Source organism: Plasmodium yoelii (genome assembly GCF_900002385.2).
Source record: "Plasmodium yoelii strain 17X genome assembly, chromosome: 11".
NCBI lineage: Eukaryota > Apicomplexa > Aconoidasida > Haemosporida > Plasmodiidae > Plasmodium > Plasmodium yoelii.
The window spans coordinates 730,408-747,938 of record NC_036183.2 but is presented as its reverse complement, the minus strand read 5'-3'; the positions used below and the strand labels follow the sequence as shown (position 1 = coordinate 747,938).

Here is a 17,531-nt window from a genome sequence, read left to right as displayed (position 1 = left end):
ATAGGTATAAAAAAAAAATCAAGACAGGTCAGGAAATTTTACTAATATAAATACACACATGTATATATACAGTTAGAATAAATAAAATGCTTTATTAAAAATTTGTTTCAAATTTAATTATAACTATGTATTTTTTAAAAATAAAAAAGCCTTGATTGAATAATTTTAATGTTAGTTTTTTTGTATAGAAAAAAAAAATAATAAAAAAATTAATAAATATAATTTACACACATCATAGTATAATTATATATATTATATCATATTTCGATATATGTAAATATCATTGTGTTTTTTATAAATATCATATAATGATAATAAAATTGAAAGATATAATCATATCATAATAATTATAATTTATATTTTTTTTGTTGTTATAGATATTATACAACTCAGTAATAAAAAACAAAAACAAAAAAAAAAATTATCCATATATACACTCCTCTATATGCTTTTCTATGTGAATAGGATTTATTTTTGTTTTAAGGGTGTATATATATATGAGTGCATATTAAATAGCCAATAAAAAATGAATAATATAATAGCTAGTAAGATTTATAAAACTAAAACATTTAAGTAATATTTCTAAATATATATCCAAATTAATAAAAAAATTAATAAGTATAAATATTATTCTAAACATAAATATATTCATGACTGTACATTTTATTAAATACAAAAAAAAAAAAAATTAAATATATATAATGAGAAGCAATTGAGATATATGTAATAAAGTAAATATTTTTCGAATTATTAAAGAAGGCTTACAGTTACATAATTTTTTCTCAATAATAAAAAATAGACTGATCAAAGACAGGTTATTAAAATGTATATTATATTTTAAAATATGTATACATATATTGTTTCATTTTATTTTCCTTTTTTTCGAATTTAAAACTTAATTTTGCACACACAAATTCTTATGTGCATACTACGCAATATATAAATATGTCTACATTCTAAAGATATTTCCAATTTCATAGAAAAATAAACAAAAAAAAAACAAAAAAAAAAAAAAAAAAAACGATCAAATATTATTGTATAAATATATAGGCATATATGAACAATATGATGATAGAAAAACAACTTAACTGATGTTTTTTTCACAAAAGGTATTTATTTTATTATTTTTTTTTTTTTTGAATTTATATATATATGAGAGTGTTATTATTATTGGGTTATAAGAAAAGTAAAATATACGCACATTGGCCATAAACATGTCTACAAAAATAAAATATATATAAACATTTTTGTAAACTTATATTCATATTTGTTCATTTAAAAATTATAATAAATAACATAGATACAAATATTCTTGTGTGATATATGAGAATAAAATATAATATGCTTTTGCTTGGCTAAGCAAATGTATCACACATATATTCACAACTCTACAAATAAACATGTATATATATAGTCCTTATTATTCTGGAGAATCCCATAAAATATATTGTATAGTTGGCAATATGCTCTTCTATTTATATTATTTTTTTTTTTGTTATGCATAAATAATTTATAAATATATGTGAATGAAATTGTACAAAAAAAGGTTTAGCTAGCTGTAAAAAAAAAAAAAAAAAAAAAAAAATAATAATAATAAAAAAATAATAAAAAAAAATAATAAAAAAAAATATTTATGTATATGAGCTATTTTATGAGAATAAAGGAATGATACATTTTTAATGGACAAAATAGAACTACTAAGTTGTCATAATATATTTGTTTATGTTTCTAAAAATTGTAGAAAGATTTAATTTCGTTTTGGTGAAATGTGTATTTGATCATATAATAATATTGTATATCGAGATTTGTCCATGTAAAGACAAGTTTGTATATATATATATATACATACATTTTGTTAGTAACAATAAATAAATGGATGATAAATTTTGTAAGTTTGAAAAAAAGATGGAAACATCAAATAAAGAAATAATATCTTCAAAATTAAAAGATGATAAAATGATAAAAAATAAAAAAAAGTACCTACATAAATTTTCGCAGTATAATAATAACTATTCTAAAATATTTCGAAACAAACATACATTAGGATTTCGAAGTGTAGGAAGAACAAAAAGTTCAATAATAAAAAAAAATAAAAATAAAAGTTTAGGAATAATTACAAAAGAAAATATAATAAATTTAATTAGACATAATAAAAGTGATGTACGAAAAATTCGATCTATACTATTTTTAAAAGCTTATGAACATTCAGAATTATTTCACAAAAAAAAACAAGATAGAGTAGAAAAATTAAAACTAAATAAATATAACAAATGTGTTGAAATAAAAGATGCAAAAGAAAAAGAAAGATTAAAATTGTTAAAATTATTAAAAAGTTATAATATAAAATATGAGGGTTATACAAATTTATATGATTTATGTGATTATTCAATTTATTTTTCTGAACAAAATTATAAAAATGGAGAAGAAATAAAAGACAAACAATTGTGTAAAATAAATGAAAAAAATCAAAAAAAAAAATATGATTGTGATAATTTTTTGTATTATCTTGTATCTATTGGTATATCATATAATGATATAATTGAAATGGCAAGTGTCTTTGAAAATATGAAATATTTAAAATATTGTAATTTATATATGTTACCATGGATATATAAAAAAGTAAATGAATTTCATAATTATGATGTAAATACATTTGTATTATATTGTGTAGTATATTCTATAACAACATTAAGTTCATCTTTATATTTATTTATAAAATATAAAACAATAGCTATTATATTTCCATTATTTATTACTTATATTTTTTTTTCGGCTCCATTTTTATTGCAAGAGATTAATGGAGGAAGATTTGTTTTAGATGGTTGTATCTCTTTTTTCAATTCTATAAACACTTGCCATTTACCAATAGCCATTTCATTAATTATATCTTATATATTGTCTATAATAAAATGTATAGATTCTATATGTTTACATTTGCATTATTTTTCTTATTATTTCCTTGATAAAAATCCATGGGTATACAAAAATCTGAATAATAAAATATGTTCAAAATTTAACGGAAATAAAAATATTTGCAATATCTCTAGAAATATATGTTCTTATAATATCGCTGATGGGAAATGTGAAATAAACACAATGAAGTTGGTAAGTCTACAATATTTTTTTTCAAATTATTTATGCATTTTTATTTGTATAATGTACAGAGAAAAAAAAAAAAAAAAATAATAAAATAAAAAAATAGAAAAAATAGAAAAAATAGAAATATATATATATATATATATATATATATATATATATATATATATAGCAATAGGATGAGACATCATTGCTTTCATTTTGCAGAGCATGAAAATGTATGACACCTTACTAAGAAAATACACAGAACCAAAGACAAAAAATTTTGGAGAAGATATTGTATTATATTCATTCCTTTTTTTATTCATATACAACAGCTTTTCAAAATATAAATCATCCAACAAATTAATAAAATTATTTACATTTTTAATCATTTTTATTTTTACAATTGATATTATATCTTTACGCGATTTCTCCCTTATTGAGCTACTGTCAGCAGATTTAAATATCTCAAAAATATTCAATATTTTGTCAAATCATGAAGTTTGGATTTCATGTATGATACATTGTATTGTTAATATGTCTTTTCATTCTGGGATTTACTTTTACACATCCAAGGGACTCAGGTAGCAAAAATAAAAATAAAAAATACCAAAAAAAATACCAAAAAAATACCAAAAAATACCAAAAAAAATACCAAAAAAATACCAAAAAATACCAAAAAAAATACCAAAAAAATACCAAAAAATGCCAAATAAAATAAAAAGACGTCCACTTGGTACTCCTTTTCAGACTCGGAATCAATATAATATACTGCACATACCTGATTGTAATGTGTTGTTTCCTATTTGACATATTAATATTTATAACATTTTCAGTAATAATCGGGAATAATTTAAAAAATATTGAAAATAATTATTATTTTTTACTTAAGCTGATAAAAAGGAATTTTTATTATATCCTTGTACCAGTGGCCCATAATTATTATAATAAATTTACTTTATTTTTGAGTATAATATTTGCATTTATTTATTTAACCTTTATGCTTATATCAGCATCAAAAAGGATAGATGTATTATTTTTGTCTTTAAATGATATATTTCATTTTAGAGGAAATACACAAAACAAAATTATTACATTAGGATGGATATTTATATTTTGTTTATATTATATTTATAAATCCATAAACATAAATTATTTAGATATATGTATAACACAATTATCTCATATAATTATTTTATTAATTTTATTTTATATTAATTTTAATTTTTTTTGGATACGAGGGATAAAAAAAACGGCCCAGAAAATTGGATTGTTTCCATTATCTTTAAATATGATCTTAATCTTTTTGAATGAATTTATATTTATGTATTGTGAAATCCGTCTAAAATTACAAAATAGAGTTTTATTATATTTTATTAGACAATTTATTAATATATTTATTATTCCCCTCTTTTCGATATTTACATATTCCGTCTTTCAATGGATATCGTGTCGTAGCCCACACTCTCTCCTCAAAGAAATTGTGATAAGCCGAAAAATGAGAGAAATAAAATGAGAGAAATGAAATAGAGCACAAAATGAGAGAAATAAAATGAGAAGTAGAGGCGCAACCTGCACAGTATTACAAAATAGACAATTTTTTCAGTTGCCGAATTTGGCGTATTTGAAAAAAGGGATGATAATACTGTTGTTTGAATGGCCTTTGCATGTGTACATTTTGCACATTTTGCACATTTTGCACATTTTTGTATATTTTTTTCTTTTTTTATGCAGACAAAAATATATCTATTAATAATTGGAAATATTGACAAATCAAAGCATATCCAACTCGAATTCAACAAAAATTCCAAATATATAGACTGGTTTAACATTTATTTAATAATTTTTTTTCGATATTTTGCTATGGATTTAATATTTATGTGCTTTTTACATTTATGGAATGAATTTTTAATAAAAAACGAAGCTTTTTTTAATTTAGAGAATATAATTTGGGGAATTGATCCATATTTATTTTTTTTTTTACTATATGTTATATATGTTTATATTTGTTATTTACATGTACCATTATTAATATTAATAAAAAAAAAAAATATATTTAAAATTAATAATTTCAACATTTTAGATTATCATATCCCTTTTGATAAAATCAAACGAAACCAAAAAAATTCATTTTATGGTGAATTTTCAATAAGGGGTTAGACAAACATTTTTCATATTTTTCTTACAAAAAAAAAAAAAAACTTTATATATATACATTTATTTAAATTATTTGAATAACAAAAGGGCTATTACTATTATTGCAATATGCGGATCCTATCAATTAGTTTCTACCATTGATTCGAAACAAACAAATGTAGTATATACATATGTATAGTATACATAGTATATATATGTGTATGTGTATGTGCCAAAATAATTGATATACCTCTATATAGCGAAAATTGCCTTATAAATATATTATATATACAAAAAAAAAAAAAAAAAATTAAAAATATTATAAAAGTTACACCAAAATATTTAATATGAAATAAAGAATAAAATTGGATATGGAAAAAAAGAATCTTTTAAAGAAACAATATAAAAATATTTAGGTTTCGAAAAAAATGGAAATGAATAGATAACTAATATAAGTTAATGAAAAATGATTCGAAACGTATTTTATATAATGATTAGAAGATTAACCATTTTTTTTTTTTTTTTTTTTTTTTTTGCAATCCTATTTGAGAGTTTTGAATTTCTTTGTTAATGTTCTATTTTTCGAGAAAATAAAAAATTTGTTCTATATTTCGAGAAAATAAATTTTTAATTATTTTTTTAATTATTTTTTTAATTATTTTTTTAATTATTTTTTTAATTATTTTTGTAATGAAAATTTGGAAATATTGTTTGTTTTTTAATATCAAAATCATTTTTCCTGAAATATCTATTATCTGGTAAGGTACTATTTTCATTCAAATTGGACAACACTACTTTATTTTTTTGATTCATATTTTGATGATTTGTATAATAATTATCTAACCCGTGCATTATTTTATCAGAGTTTGGAATGTTTGCACTACCCCCTTTAATGTTATTCAATTTTTCATTATAGAAATCGTAAAATTTGTTAACATTTTTAATGCTATATAGATTCTTGTCTATATATCGCGTACTCTTAAGTTGGTCACTCTTAAATTGGGCACTCTTATACTGTTCATTTTTATACTGCTCATTTTTATACTGCTCATTTTTATACTGTTCATTTTTATACTGCTCATTCTTAAACTGCTCATTTTTAAACTGGGCACTCTTATACTGTTCATTTTTATACTGTTCATTCTTAAACTGATCATTTTTATACTGTTCATTTTTATACTGCTCATTTTGAGGTATATACATTTGCTTGCTTTTTATCAGATTTTTATTTTGGGTAACATTTGGATATTGGTTAAAATTAAATGAAACAGGATTGTAATTTTTATTCACAAATTTATTTTTTTGTATTTGATCTATATTATTATTCTCTTCCACACGTTTTTCATTTTCATTTATATATCCTGGATATTTACTTCCATATTTTATTTTATTAATTTGTCCAAAATAATTATTATCTGTATATTTCATATGATTTTGATTTATATCATTTATACCATTATTTTTTGTTATTATAACATTCATTAAATTTGGATCTCTTTTCAAAGTTGATAAATGTTCATTTCCATTTCTTATATTTAACATGTTCATGTAATTTTCATTAAGATAGACATTTTTTGTATGCATTCCATAATTTTTATTCCAATCACTATTTTGGCTATTTTGCTCATTTTGACCATTTTGACCATTTTGCTCATTTTGACCATTTTGACCATTTTGACCATTTTGACCATTTTGGCTATTTTGACAATTTTGACCATTTTGAATTTTCATATTTCCTGAACTATTCATAACATGTTTATTCACAGCTTCGCGTTTTAGTTCGTTTCCTTCATTATTGATAAGATTGTTGTTAGATATATGTGGAAAATTGTGTATATTATTTTTATAATGCATTTGGGCATGTTCATTTCCTGAATGGTTAACTTTATTATGTCCATTTTTATATTCAGTTTGTAAATTATTAATTGTTTGTTCTTGTTCATTTAAGCAGTATTCATTATGCATATAAACCATATTATTATTATGACTGTTATTATGACTATTATCGTGACTGTTATTATGACTATTATTATGACTATTATTGTGATTATTATTGTGATTATTATTGTGATTATCTTTTGTTTCTATTTCGTTATTTGTATTTATAAAGCTGTAATGACCTTGTTCATATCCATCTATTTTGTCTGCATTATCATTAACATTTTTTCCATTTTTTCCATTTTTTCCATTTTTTCCATTTTTTCCATTTTTTCCATTTTTTCCATTTTTTCCATTACTTGAAATATTTAACGAATTATTTAATTCTTCATTATCATATAATAATTCATTTTTGTCCATGTATGAAAATATGTTTTCATTAGAATTCACATCTTCCTCTACAGAATTTTTTTCATTTTCTCTTATTCGCAATTCTTCTTCTAAAACTTTATTAATTTCTTGTCTAATTTTTGCAAAATCTCTTAACGAATTAGGACATAAAGAATCTTTAAGAATATCGTTTCTTAACTTTGCTGCCAAATCACAATCAAATCCACATTCTTCCAAATCTTTTTTATCTACATTTTCTTTAGCCATAAAACAATTATATTCCCTTTCAAGTTTGATCATTTTTGATAGAATATCTAATTTTTCTCTTTTCATTTTATTCATTCCTCTAGTTCTTATACCTTTATATCCCTCAATTATTGTTTCCATTATTTCTTTATCGATTGCTTTTGAAAGCATTAATCTCAGTTCCTCCTACATGGTTTAAAAATGACATGCATCATGTTTGTTTAAGTAATAAATAAAAAAATAAATGAAATAAAAGTAAAAATAAAAGTAAAAATAAAAGTAAAAATAAAAGTAAAAATAAAAGTAAAAATAAAAGTAAAAATACTTTTTTTACCTTAATTTTTTCGGCAAATATTTGATCATCTACCTCAAGCTCCTTCAAGTGATTTAAATACACTACATCAAAATGGGGTTATATGCACGTGTGTATATATTTCCATAAGTACATTTATGCACATGTGTAGACAGACAAACAATCATGTACATAATAACAAAATAAAATATATGAACATATATGTATCGGTGCATATCCATACTTTGTTGTTGCTCAATATATGGCTTCAATTTAACAAAAAATTCATCAACAAATGAAATTGTTTTTTTAAAACTTTGATTCCACAATGTTTGTGGCTTAAAGGTGCATTCTTTTTCTTCTTCTTCTTGTTTTCTAAAGAATATAAAATACAAGAAGTAAATGTATATAGATAAATATAGATATAAAAAAAGAATATACATCATAATAACATATGCATATTTATCTATATGATTAAATAATGTTTTCATTTTCCAGATTTTCGAAAAGATTATCTTACTGTTTTTCTAGAGATACTTTCAGTTGCTTATTCATTTCGTCCTTTATCGCTTTTTGTTGTATTAGCTGCAAAGAAACGACCATTTGAAATGTGTATATACATATATATGTATATATATTGAAAAAATAATTTCCACAACAATATTTGACATGTAAAATGTTTAGCATTCCTATTTTGTGCGAAATGTACATATGCATATATTCACTATCAATATATTTGTTTTTACATTTCTCCATTTTTTCCCCCAAAGGATATTTTGCTTCTTTTTTCTAAATCAAAATGTGAAAAATGTGAAAATTATGAAAATTATGAAAAAAACAGATTTATTCACATTGTTCGTATTTGTTTATACTATATATTTTTTACTTTAAAGAATTCATTTTGGTAGTATAATATTTTGATTAAATAATATTTTTAGGGTTTATGCTTTTTTTTTTTTTTTTTTAATTTGTTCAAAATATTGTATTATTCCTTCTTTAGACACACTTTCAATGTCTTATATAATTTTGGATAAATACTTGTATAATTTGATCTTTGCTTTTTATTCAAATTTTTGAATATAGATCTACAAAATTATTTTGAATTGTCCTTTATAATTGCTTTTTGAAAATATAACAAAATTCGATTTCTTTTTTCAAAATTGTTAAATGTGTAAAAGACAAACTATATTATAGACAGATAGGTAATTGGGCTTGTATGCAAAAACAAAAAAAAAAGAACAAAAATGAATAAAACAGAAAAGAACAAAAATGAATAAAAAAAAAGAACAAAAATGAATAAAACAGAAAAGAAACAAATATGACAAAGTTAGAACAAAAAAAAAGTGTTGTGAATACAAATTCAATCATATAAAACAAATTAAAAATGTGTAAATATAGTACATATATAATCGCTATTAATTTTTATTTTTAATTCTTAAAATAAACCTTATTCAATTTATTGATATTATATTTTTTTTTTAATTTATTTAATAATGTAGAGCAATTTATTTGCTTTTAATTCATCTATATATAGAAATCGCTGTTTTTTTTTTTTTTTTTTTTTTTTTTTCGATATATTAGTATAATTATTATTTTATTTTTTTTTAAATAAAATAATGCCTAACTAAAAAAAAGCACCAAAATTTTTAACAAAATTATCATTTAAAAATTTAGACTTATAAATTTCTTTAATCTCATAAATGAAAAAGAGAAAATATTTATCTTTATTTAATAAATGCATAATTTTGATCTTTATATTTTCATTGATATTTATATATATGAAAAAAAAAAAAAAAAAAAAAAAAAATACACATTATACTAAATAAATGAAATAAGAAACTTTAATTATACAACGTGCAATTTGTTTTTTTTGAAGATATAATAATTGTAGACTTAAATATTTACTTATTAAAATGATTAGAAATATCATTATTTAAATTTGTGTGCATAATTATGCATAATTTTTATTTATATTTTTAAAATAACATTAAAAGGGCTATTTGTATGTATACATATATATATATAGGGTATTTTTTTCCTTGCTTGTTCATATATTTTTTTTTATTCTACAAATATGCCCAATAGGAATATGTGTGTGTATATATATGTACTAAAATGCAGATAATGTTTTTATACTATTCTATGAATTTGTCTAATTAGGTATATATACAAATTCAATATTTTCTTAATTTTAATATTAACATATATAAAAATAGATCTTAGATTTATATATTTACTTCTTTCATATATACATTTCCTATTTTATTTCACCTTAACATGCAATATTATTTCATAGATTTTTTTTTTTTGTGTTCCCTTTAATTTCTGTTTTGTTCATAATATTCTTAAAAACTTATTATATTCTTGGCTATTTTATATATATACATGTATTTTTTGCCTAACTAATGTGTGTGCAACTGTGTTATATCCTTTTCTATAATGTTTGTGCCAACAAAATGAACCTTAGTTTTATCTTATCCAAAATTAAGCAAAATACAATTTTTTATTTTTTCTGGGATATATCATATATAAGCACGAATTGTAGTATTATTTCATTTCTTGTCTATATAAATGGTAAAAAAAACAACTGAATTAATTTATATTTTTAAAGGCTAGCATTTATTCCCATCATTAAAACCTTTGTATGAACAAAAGAAAGATATGTTATAGGTCCTCACATATAACTATTACTTATAAATTAATCTGTTTCTTTTTTTTTAATGATAATTTATTTCGCGAGTTATATACAAAAATAAAAAAATATTTTTATTAGAGTTGGTGATTATTCGTAGACAAAAAAAAATATATATGCATATATATATAAAATAATAATAATAATTTGATGCAACTTTTCATGTTTGTTTACTCATTTTCTTATTTATTATTTGGTGGTCGAAATTATATTTCCTTCCAAATTCGATTATTGAAAAAGATTAGGAAAATGGATTTAAAAAATGTTAAACATCAACAAAAAGACGAAAAGAGTAAACAGCTTGATAAATTAAATTGTGTGCGACAATACCACAAAACATGGGGATTGTAAATGCAGTACAAAAAAATAATCTGCAAAATAGAATATATGCAATATATGCAAATATATGCACGGTGTAAATGTAAGGTTCTCTCCAAAATTATTATTGAAAATAAAAGATGACCGTGCTGGCTGATAAAGAAATGCGCGGAATAATTTTTTTTGTAAAAAATATCATTTCCAGTTTAAAGCCCATTCATGAAGCTTATCTACAACTACTGGAAAAAGTGTCTTGACAGATGCATTAATAACTTCCAAGAATTGAATTTCTGCAGCTTCATCATTTAAATCTAATCTAAATTTTTCTTGAACTTTTAAAACACATAATTCAGGTGCCGTTTTCATATCCTTTAGACCTGATTCACACATAGAATCTAATAAGCTTATAATTAATGTCGAATGGTATCTTAAATATTTATATGCTAAACAACATTTTTTTAAAAATTGTTCATATCCTACACTTTGGGCTCCACCCATTGCTTCAATCATTTCTTTACACAATTTCATAGGAGGTGAAAATGGTTTAGGATCTTCACCAAATATATATCCAAAATCTATATGAAAAAAACGACCATCATTAGATACCATTAGATTATCTAAATGTCTATCTCCTATTCCTAATATGTAAGTAATAACACTATATCCAGCACAACTTGAAATAAAATTTTCTAAAATTTCGGTATCAAACCCTAAAGGAGTATTCTTTTCATTACTATGATGAATAAAATATTGTCTGATCTCACCATTGTAATTTTTTTTTATAGAAGATATAGATTCAGCATAATCTACAAATTCAATAAATCCATCATTAGTAGATAAAGCCAAAACTCTATATAATGTTAGTTTTAAATTTAATCCATATTTTTTCCAAATATTATCAATTATATATATAACTTGTATAACTAAATGATCTTGCCTTAAATCATCTCCAGCTTTATATATATATTTTTTAATAGTTAGTTCATATATTTCATTATATTTTTTTACACGTTTTTTATTAATACTATTTTGTTTTTCTTTTTGTACGAATTCTTTTTCTAGGTGATCATTCGAGGCTTCCTTTTCTTTTTCATACAATTTAGAATCTGATATATCTAAATTATTTATTTCATTTTTCTTTTTTAATACTGGTCTTGAAGTGGGTGTAGTAATTACTGAATTGTTATCAGTTTTTTTATTTTCAAAATGAGAAAAATCAGGATTGAAGGTATAATCAAATTCTCCAAAATGTTCATTCACATCTGCTATTGAATCATCATTATTGCATTGCCCATCATCAGTTGAAATTTTTATTTGCATCTCTTTCAGAATATCTTTTCTCATTTGTGTTTGTTGTTTCTTTCCATCTATAAAAGGTTCATTATTTTGTGAAGGATTATTTATTCGCTCTATTTTTTGTTTTTTATAAAAAATAACATTATTCACACACTTAATATTTTTATAATAATATTGAAAATCTTTTGCTTTATCAAACGAATTATATAACGCTTTAATAAATTTTGAATCATTAAAATGGTATAATGAATAATTTTTTTTTTTTTTCTTTATATTTTTTTTTAGATATTTTTGTTTATTAATAATTAAGTTATGAAAATCTGAATGAAATAATTTAATTTTTTTTCTGACTAAACAAGCTATAACAATAGGATATAATGATGATCGTAAAACATATGAATGTTCAGGTAAAAAAGTTAATAACTCAGTATTTGGATCTATTGGTAAAATTAAAGGAGTAGTTACTTTTTTTATTTTTTGTTCTTGAACAATATTTATAGAATCATCTAAAATTTCAATGTTTTTATCATCATCACTATAATTAAGGAAAAACCCAAAACCATCATTAGGTTGTAAAAAATTATAAAAAAAAGAACTATCTTTATTTTTTTCGATCTTTACTATTTTAGAGTCATCAATATAATTTATCACATATCCGTTATTTTCGTTTTCAAAATCATTATCACGATTTCGATTATGATTAACATTGCTCATAGCATTGTTATTAATATATTCATCTGACATATTACATTTCCTTTCATATTGAAATGCATATTTATCTTCTTCTGCATTAAAATGAATCGTGAGTTCTGGACTTAGATAATATATAGAATTGCAAAGGTCGTTTGGGATCATTTTAAAATTGTTTTTTTTTTTTAAAGACACATTTTCTTCATTTTGATTAATCAAAGATGTATTAGATGAAATAAAAGTTGATGACAAATTTGTGGAAGCGTTTTGATGTAATTCCTTTTCAATTATTGACGAATTTAAAAAGTTAGGATCCATAGGATTAGAATAAATATGATCATCATATTTTTGAGATTCGGAAGTATGAGAAAAGTTATAAACATTTTGATCAGTAATAAATATATTATTTTTAATAAAATTTTTGATATTTATATAGCCAAAGCATTGTCTATAATAAAATAAATTTTTTCTAATTTTTTTTGTTTTATTTTGAATATGATCACTTTTATTTTTAGCTATTATTGTTAGGTAAAGTAACTGATTACGAAATCTGTTTTGATTTTTTAAAATTTCTAAAATTTTTTTTTTTTTTTTTGAATTTGATTTAACTAATTTATTTATAAATAATTTATGAACATGTAAATATAATTTTCCATTATTTTTATCTTGTGTTTCACTAAGAAGAAACCAATATAAATAAATAGATAATTTTTTTGATTTTACACATTTATGTATTAATATATCAATGAATAAATCATCAATACGTTGGTAATTAAATGTTCTTAATCTTTGAACTATTTGAAATAGATATAATTTTAATTGTTCTTTTTTTGCATTTTTAATTATATCTATAATATATTTTTTTATAACATTATAATGCATATATAAATGGAATAATTCTAGACAATTTTCAAGAGATGGTTTTGACCATTTTCTTAACAAACTGATTGCTTCTTTTTCTTCATTTTTATCATTCCAATTTACAGATTTAATAAATTTTCCTAATGTTTCTTTTCGATTTACTAAAAATAAACGAAATTTCCATAAACACTTTTTTCCATCATCATTTATTTTTGTTAAAGGAATACTTAAAACATAATTTAATGTTTTTATTTCATCTATTGGTGGAGTGGTAACAGATATTTTTTTTTTTTCACATTTTTCTTTTGAAAAAAAATTAAATGGATAATCATCATATCTATTTATATTGCTTATATTTATGTTTTTACTAATTCTATTAGTGTATTTACTAATATGATCAAATATGTCATTTATTTTTTTTTCTGTATGTCTATGATTTGTATTCACGTTTCGAAGTACATCCACACTGTTTCGTTTATATAAAATATTTTTTATTTTTCCACAATATTTTTTGCTTTCTATTATCTTAAATCGATTATGTGAATAGTTTTTATTTTTTTCATTTATTATGTTATCCTTCTTATTATCAAATATGAAATTGTGCAAAAATAAATTTCCATGCTTATTTTTCTTCTGTCCTTTTGCAACAGATTTTACAAATTTATTAAAACTTAAATTATTTATATTACTAGTATCTCCAACATAATCGAATGAATTAAAAAACCAATCATAATTTGAACCAGTGTTATGATAAAAATTTGGGGATCCAATTTCTTTATTTTCTATATCATTAAAAATGTTTTCATGAAATGTAATTAACTTTTTTTTCTTTTCATTATAGCATATTTTGGGTTTATTAAAACTAACACAATTAAATATTAAATATCCTTTTATTTTTTTTTCCTTAAAAATTTTAAATTTTTTATATATATTTATTACACCTTTAAGTAATTTAAATGAATTTCTATTTCCAACATTTGATATTCTACCATTATGTAAATCATACAAATAGCTATATTTTTTTATATAACTATATCCATTTTTCCATTTTAATAAATTTTTATTTTTTATCCAACATATATCCATCATATTATTTGAAAAATTTACATCTTTTTTTTTATTTATCTCACTTAAACTTGTGAAAGCTCTACACTTTTTATTCCGATTAACTTCATATTTTATATATCCTATTTCTCTTATTTGATGGTTGTTTTTGTCTATTTTTTCATTTTCTATCTCTTTCTCATATATTAATTTTTTTTTCTCTAAAGTTTTATAATTTTTTATCATGTTTCTTTTTAGGGAATATATAAAATGCACCATATGCTTATATTTTAATAAATTTAAATAATTTTTTTTATTTTTTTTTGAAGTAATAGTGTAATTACAATATGTCTCCCCTCTAAACAAACCCATGTTAAAACTGTTTATGGTTTTTGCATTATTTTGGATATCTTGATTGTTGTCATACAAATTATTTCCTAACGAATTAATTTTCTCATCCTTTCTTTTTTGTTTGATCTGCTGAATCATACTATCATTCTGTAATACCTTTTTTATATACGATTTGAATTTATAATTTGGTCTTATAAGGTTAACTTTATTTTTTTTTTTTTTTATTATAAATTTGTCAGTAGAAAATTTAGTGTGTGCTATTAGTTTGGTTTTTGCATTGTTCTTACCAAATGTGTATTTTTCTTTTTTAATATATTTTTTTTTTAAGTCACAGAGATTTAATAAATTATTGTATGCGTAATTGTTTTTTAAAAAACGGAAAAGACTTTGTTTTGATTTATTTTTAGAATCACTTTTAATATAAATAATGTTCCTCTTCAATGCTTCAGTAACATGTCTATTAACACGATGAGCAGTTTTGCTAGCTATTATATTGTTGTTGTTTTTGTTGTTTTTGCTGTTTTTGCTGTTTTTGCTGTTTTTGCTGTTTTTGCTGTTTTTGTTTTTGTTACTATTTCCTGTGTAATACATATGCCTTATTTGCAAGCCCTGCTTTAAAACCCCGTTTTGAGTAAATAATTTACAAAACGAGTAATAACTTACATCTGTGTTATTTTTATTTTGAAAAATAAATAATAAGTAACTATTTGTGCTTAATTGACGATATCTCAGTGGAAAACATATTCGTTTATTTATTATAAATATTTTATTTGCGATTTTTTTTTTTTTTTTTTCTATAAACATATCAATTGGATCAAGGAATTCCTCTTTTTTTTTTTTTTCAATGTTTATATCAATTTTTCTTTCTCTTTTTTTTTTTATTTTGGTTTTATCGCTTTCGCTTCGTATCTTAATCTCATCACATTCGAGAGTAACTGGATAGGAAAAAAATTCATTGTCTATAATTAAATAGCAAGTTATACAAAACTTGTTTTGGTTTTTTTCCTTCCACCATTCTTTATAATTTATATTTGTGTAATTGAATATAGAATTATTATGTTTACTTTCATCATTTTTATCAGTAAGATTTTTATTTTGATTTGTTTGTATAATGGATGATGAGATCGAATCGCCTTTTTTTTCTACAATATTATCATCATTATTTTTTAGTTGGGTATTTTCCACTCGTGATTCTCCATTTCTTTTTTTTTTAAATATAAACTTTTTTAAATAAATTATTTTTTTTATTAATTTTTTTTTCTCATCACATATTTTTTTCCCAATAATTATATCATTATTCTCTTTAAGGCAAATACAAAACCGAAGCTTTATAGTAACATAAAAATCTATATCCTTTATGTTTGCATGCCCACTGTTTTCTTTATAGTCCATTTTATATATTCATCAGGAATAAAGAACACAAAAAGCAGTAGTATATATATATTTATGCATGCATATGATTATATATACATGTTTCTCTTTTCCGCTTTCCTTCTTCAAACCTGATTAATGCTATAATAAATCTTTACAAAACGGTATGTATGTATATATATATATATATGTAAAACCATAGCAGCATTAAAAAATACATATATTTATAAAATAACAAAACAAACAAAAAAAACAAAAACAAACTTTTCTTAATTTTAATTATTTTTTATGGTTTTATATGATTATTATTTGATGCCATAATATATGTATTTTTATAACTTCATATAATTTTTTATTCCATTTTTATATATGATATATTTGTTTTAAATCGTTACAACAGCTAAGAATTTTTATATATCCCTGTAGTAGTTTGTACACATATATGCATAATAGTATATTAGCTTATCAAGATATTGATATGTATGTCCTTTCTGTTCAGTTATTTTTATACTATACTATTTTACTTCAATTTATTTGAATAGGTTTTTTAATTTCTTTGTTTACCTTACCCATTTTTCAGGTTTTATATTTTCTTTTTTGTAGAATATATTAGGGGATTGGATCGTTCAGTTTTTCAGGTGAAAAGAATATTTCTCAAGCTTATTTATTTTTTTAAAATAATATTTTTTGTTTTAAAAAAAAGTAATTTAATTGAATAAATTATTTACAAATGTTTAATATATAGAATGAATAAACTTATTTTTGTTTCCAAAAAAAAAAAAACATTCATATAAAATGGACGAATTTTATAAGTAAAAAAATAATAATAAAACTTAAAAAAAAAAAATAAAACGATTTTACGAAACAAGTAGGAGAAAGTGAAAAGTA

At 21.2% G+C, this 17,531-nt stretch overlaps 3 protein-coding genes across 3 annotated transcripts; 1 reads left to right on the top strand and 2 right to left on the bottom strand.

The window, feature by feature from the left end:
• Positions 1-1,905: 1,905 nt before the first annotated feature.
• Positions 1,906-5,238, top strand: PY17X_1116300 (amino acid transporter, putative; the record flags this gene model as incomplete). The annotated part of the gene is made up of 4 exons (XM_022956486.1): positions 1,906-3,105; positions 3,304-3,662; positions 3,829-4,561; positions 4,813-5,238. 4 exons carry the CDS (start codon positions 1,906-1,908, stop codon positions 5,236-5,238), a joined length of 2,718 nt encoding a protein of 905 aa, XP_022812386.1.
• Positions 5,239-5,889: 651 nt separating this feature from the next.
• PY17X_1116200 (conserved protein, unknown function) lies at positions 5,890-8,920 on the bottom strand (the record flags this gene model as incomplete). The annotated part of the gene is made up of 6 exons (XM_022956485.1): positions 5,890-7,914; positions 8,063-8,124; positions 8,265-8,395; positions 8,541-8,605; positions 8,767-8,809; positions 8,907-8,920. 6 exons carry the CDS (start codon positions 8,918-8,920, stop codon positions 5,890-5,892), a joined length of 2,340 nt encoding a protein of 779 aa, XP_022812385.1.
• Positions 8,921-11,225: 2,305 nt separating this feature from the next.
• On the bottom strand, positions 11,226-16,664 carry PY17X_1116100 (phosphatidylinositol 3-kinase vps34; the record flags this gene model as incomplete). Its single annotated transcript, XM_726201.2, has 1 exon — positions 11,226-16,664. One exon carries the CDS (start codon positions 16,662-16,664, stop codon positions 11,226-11,228), a length of 5,439 nt encoding a protein of 1,812 aa, XP_731294.2.
• Between the last annotated feature and the right edge of the window lie 867 nt (positions 16,665-17,531).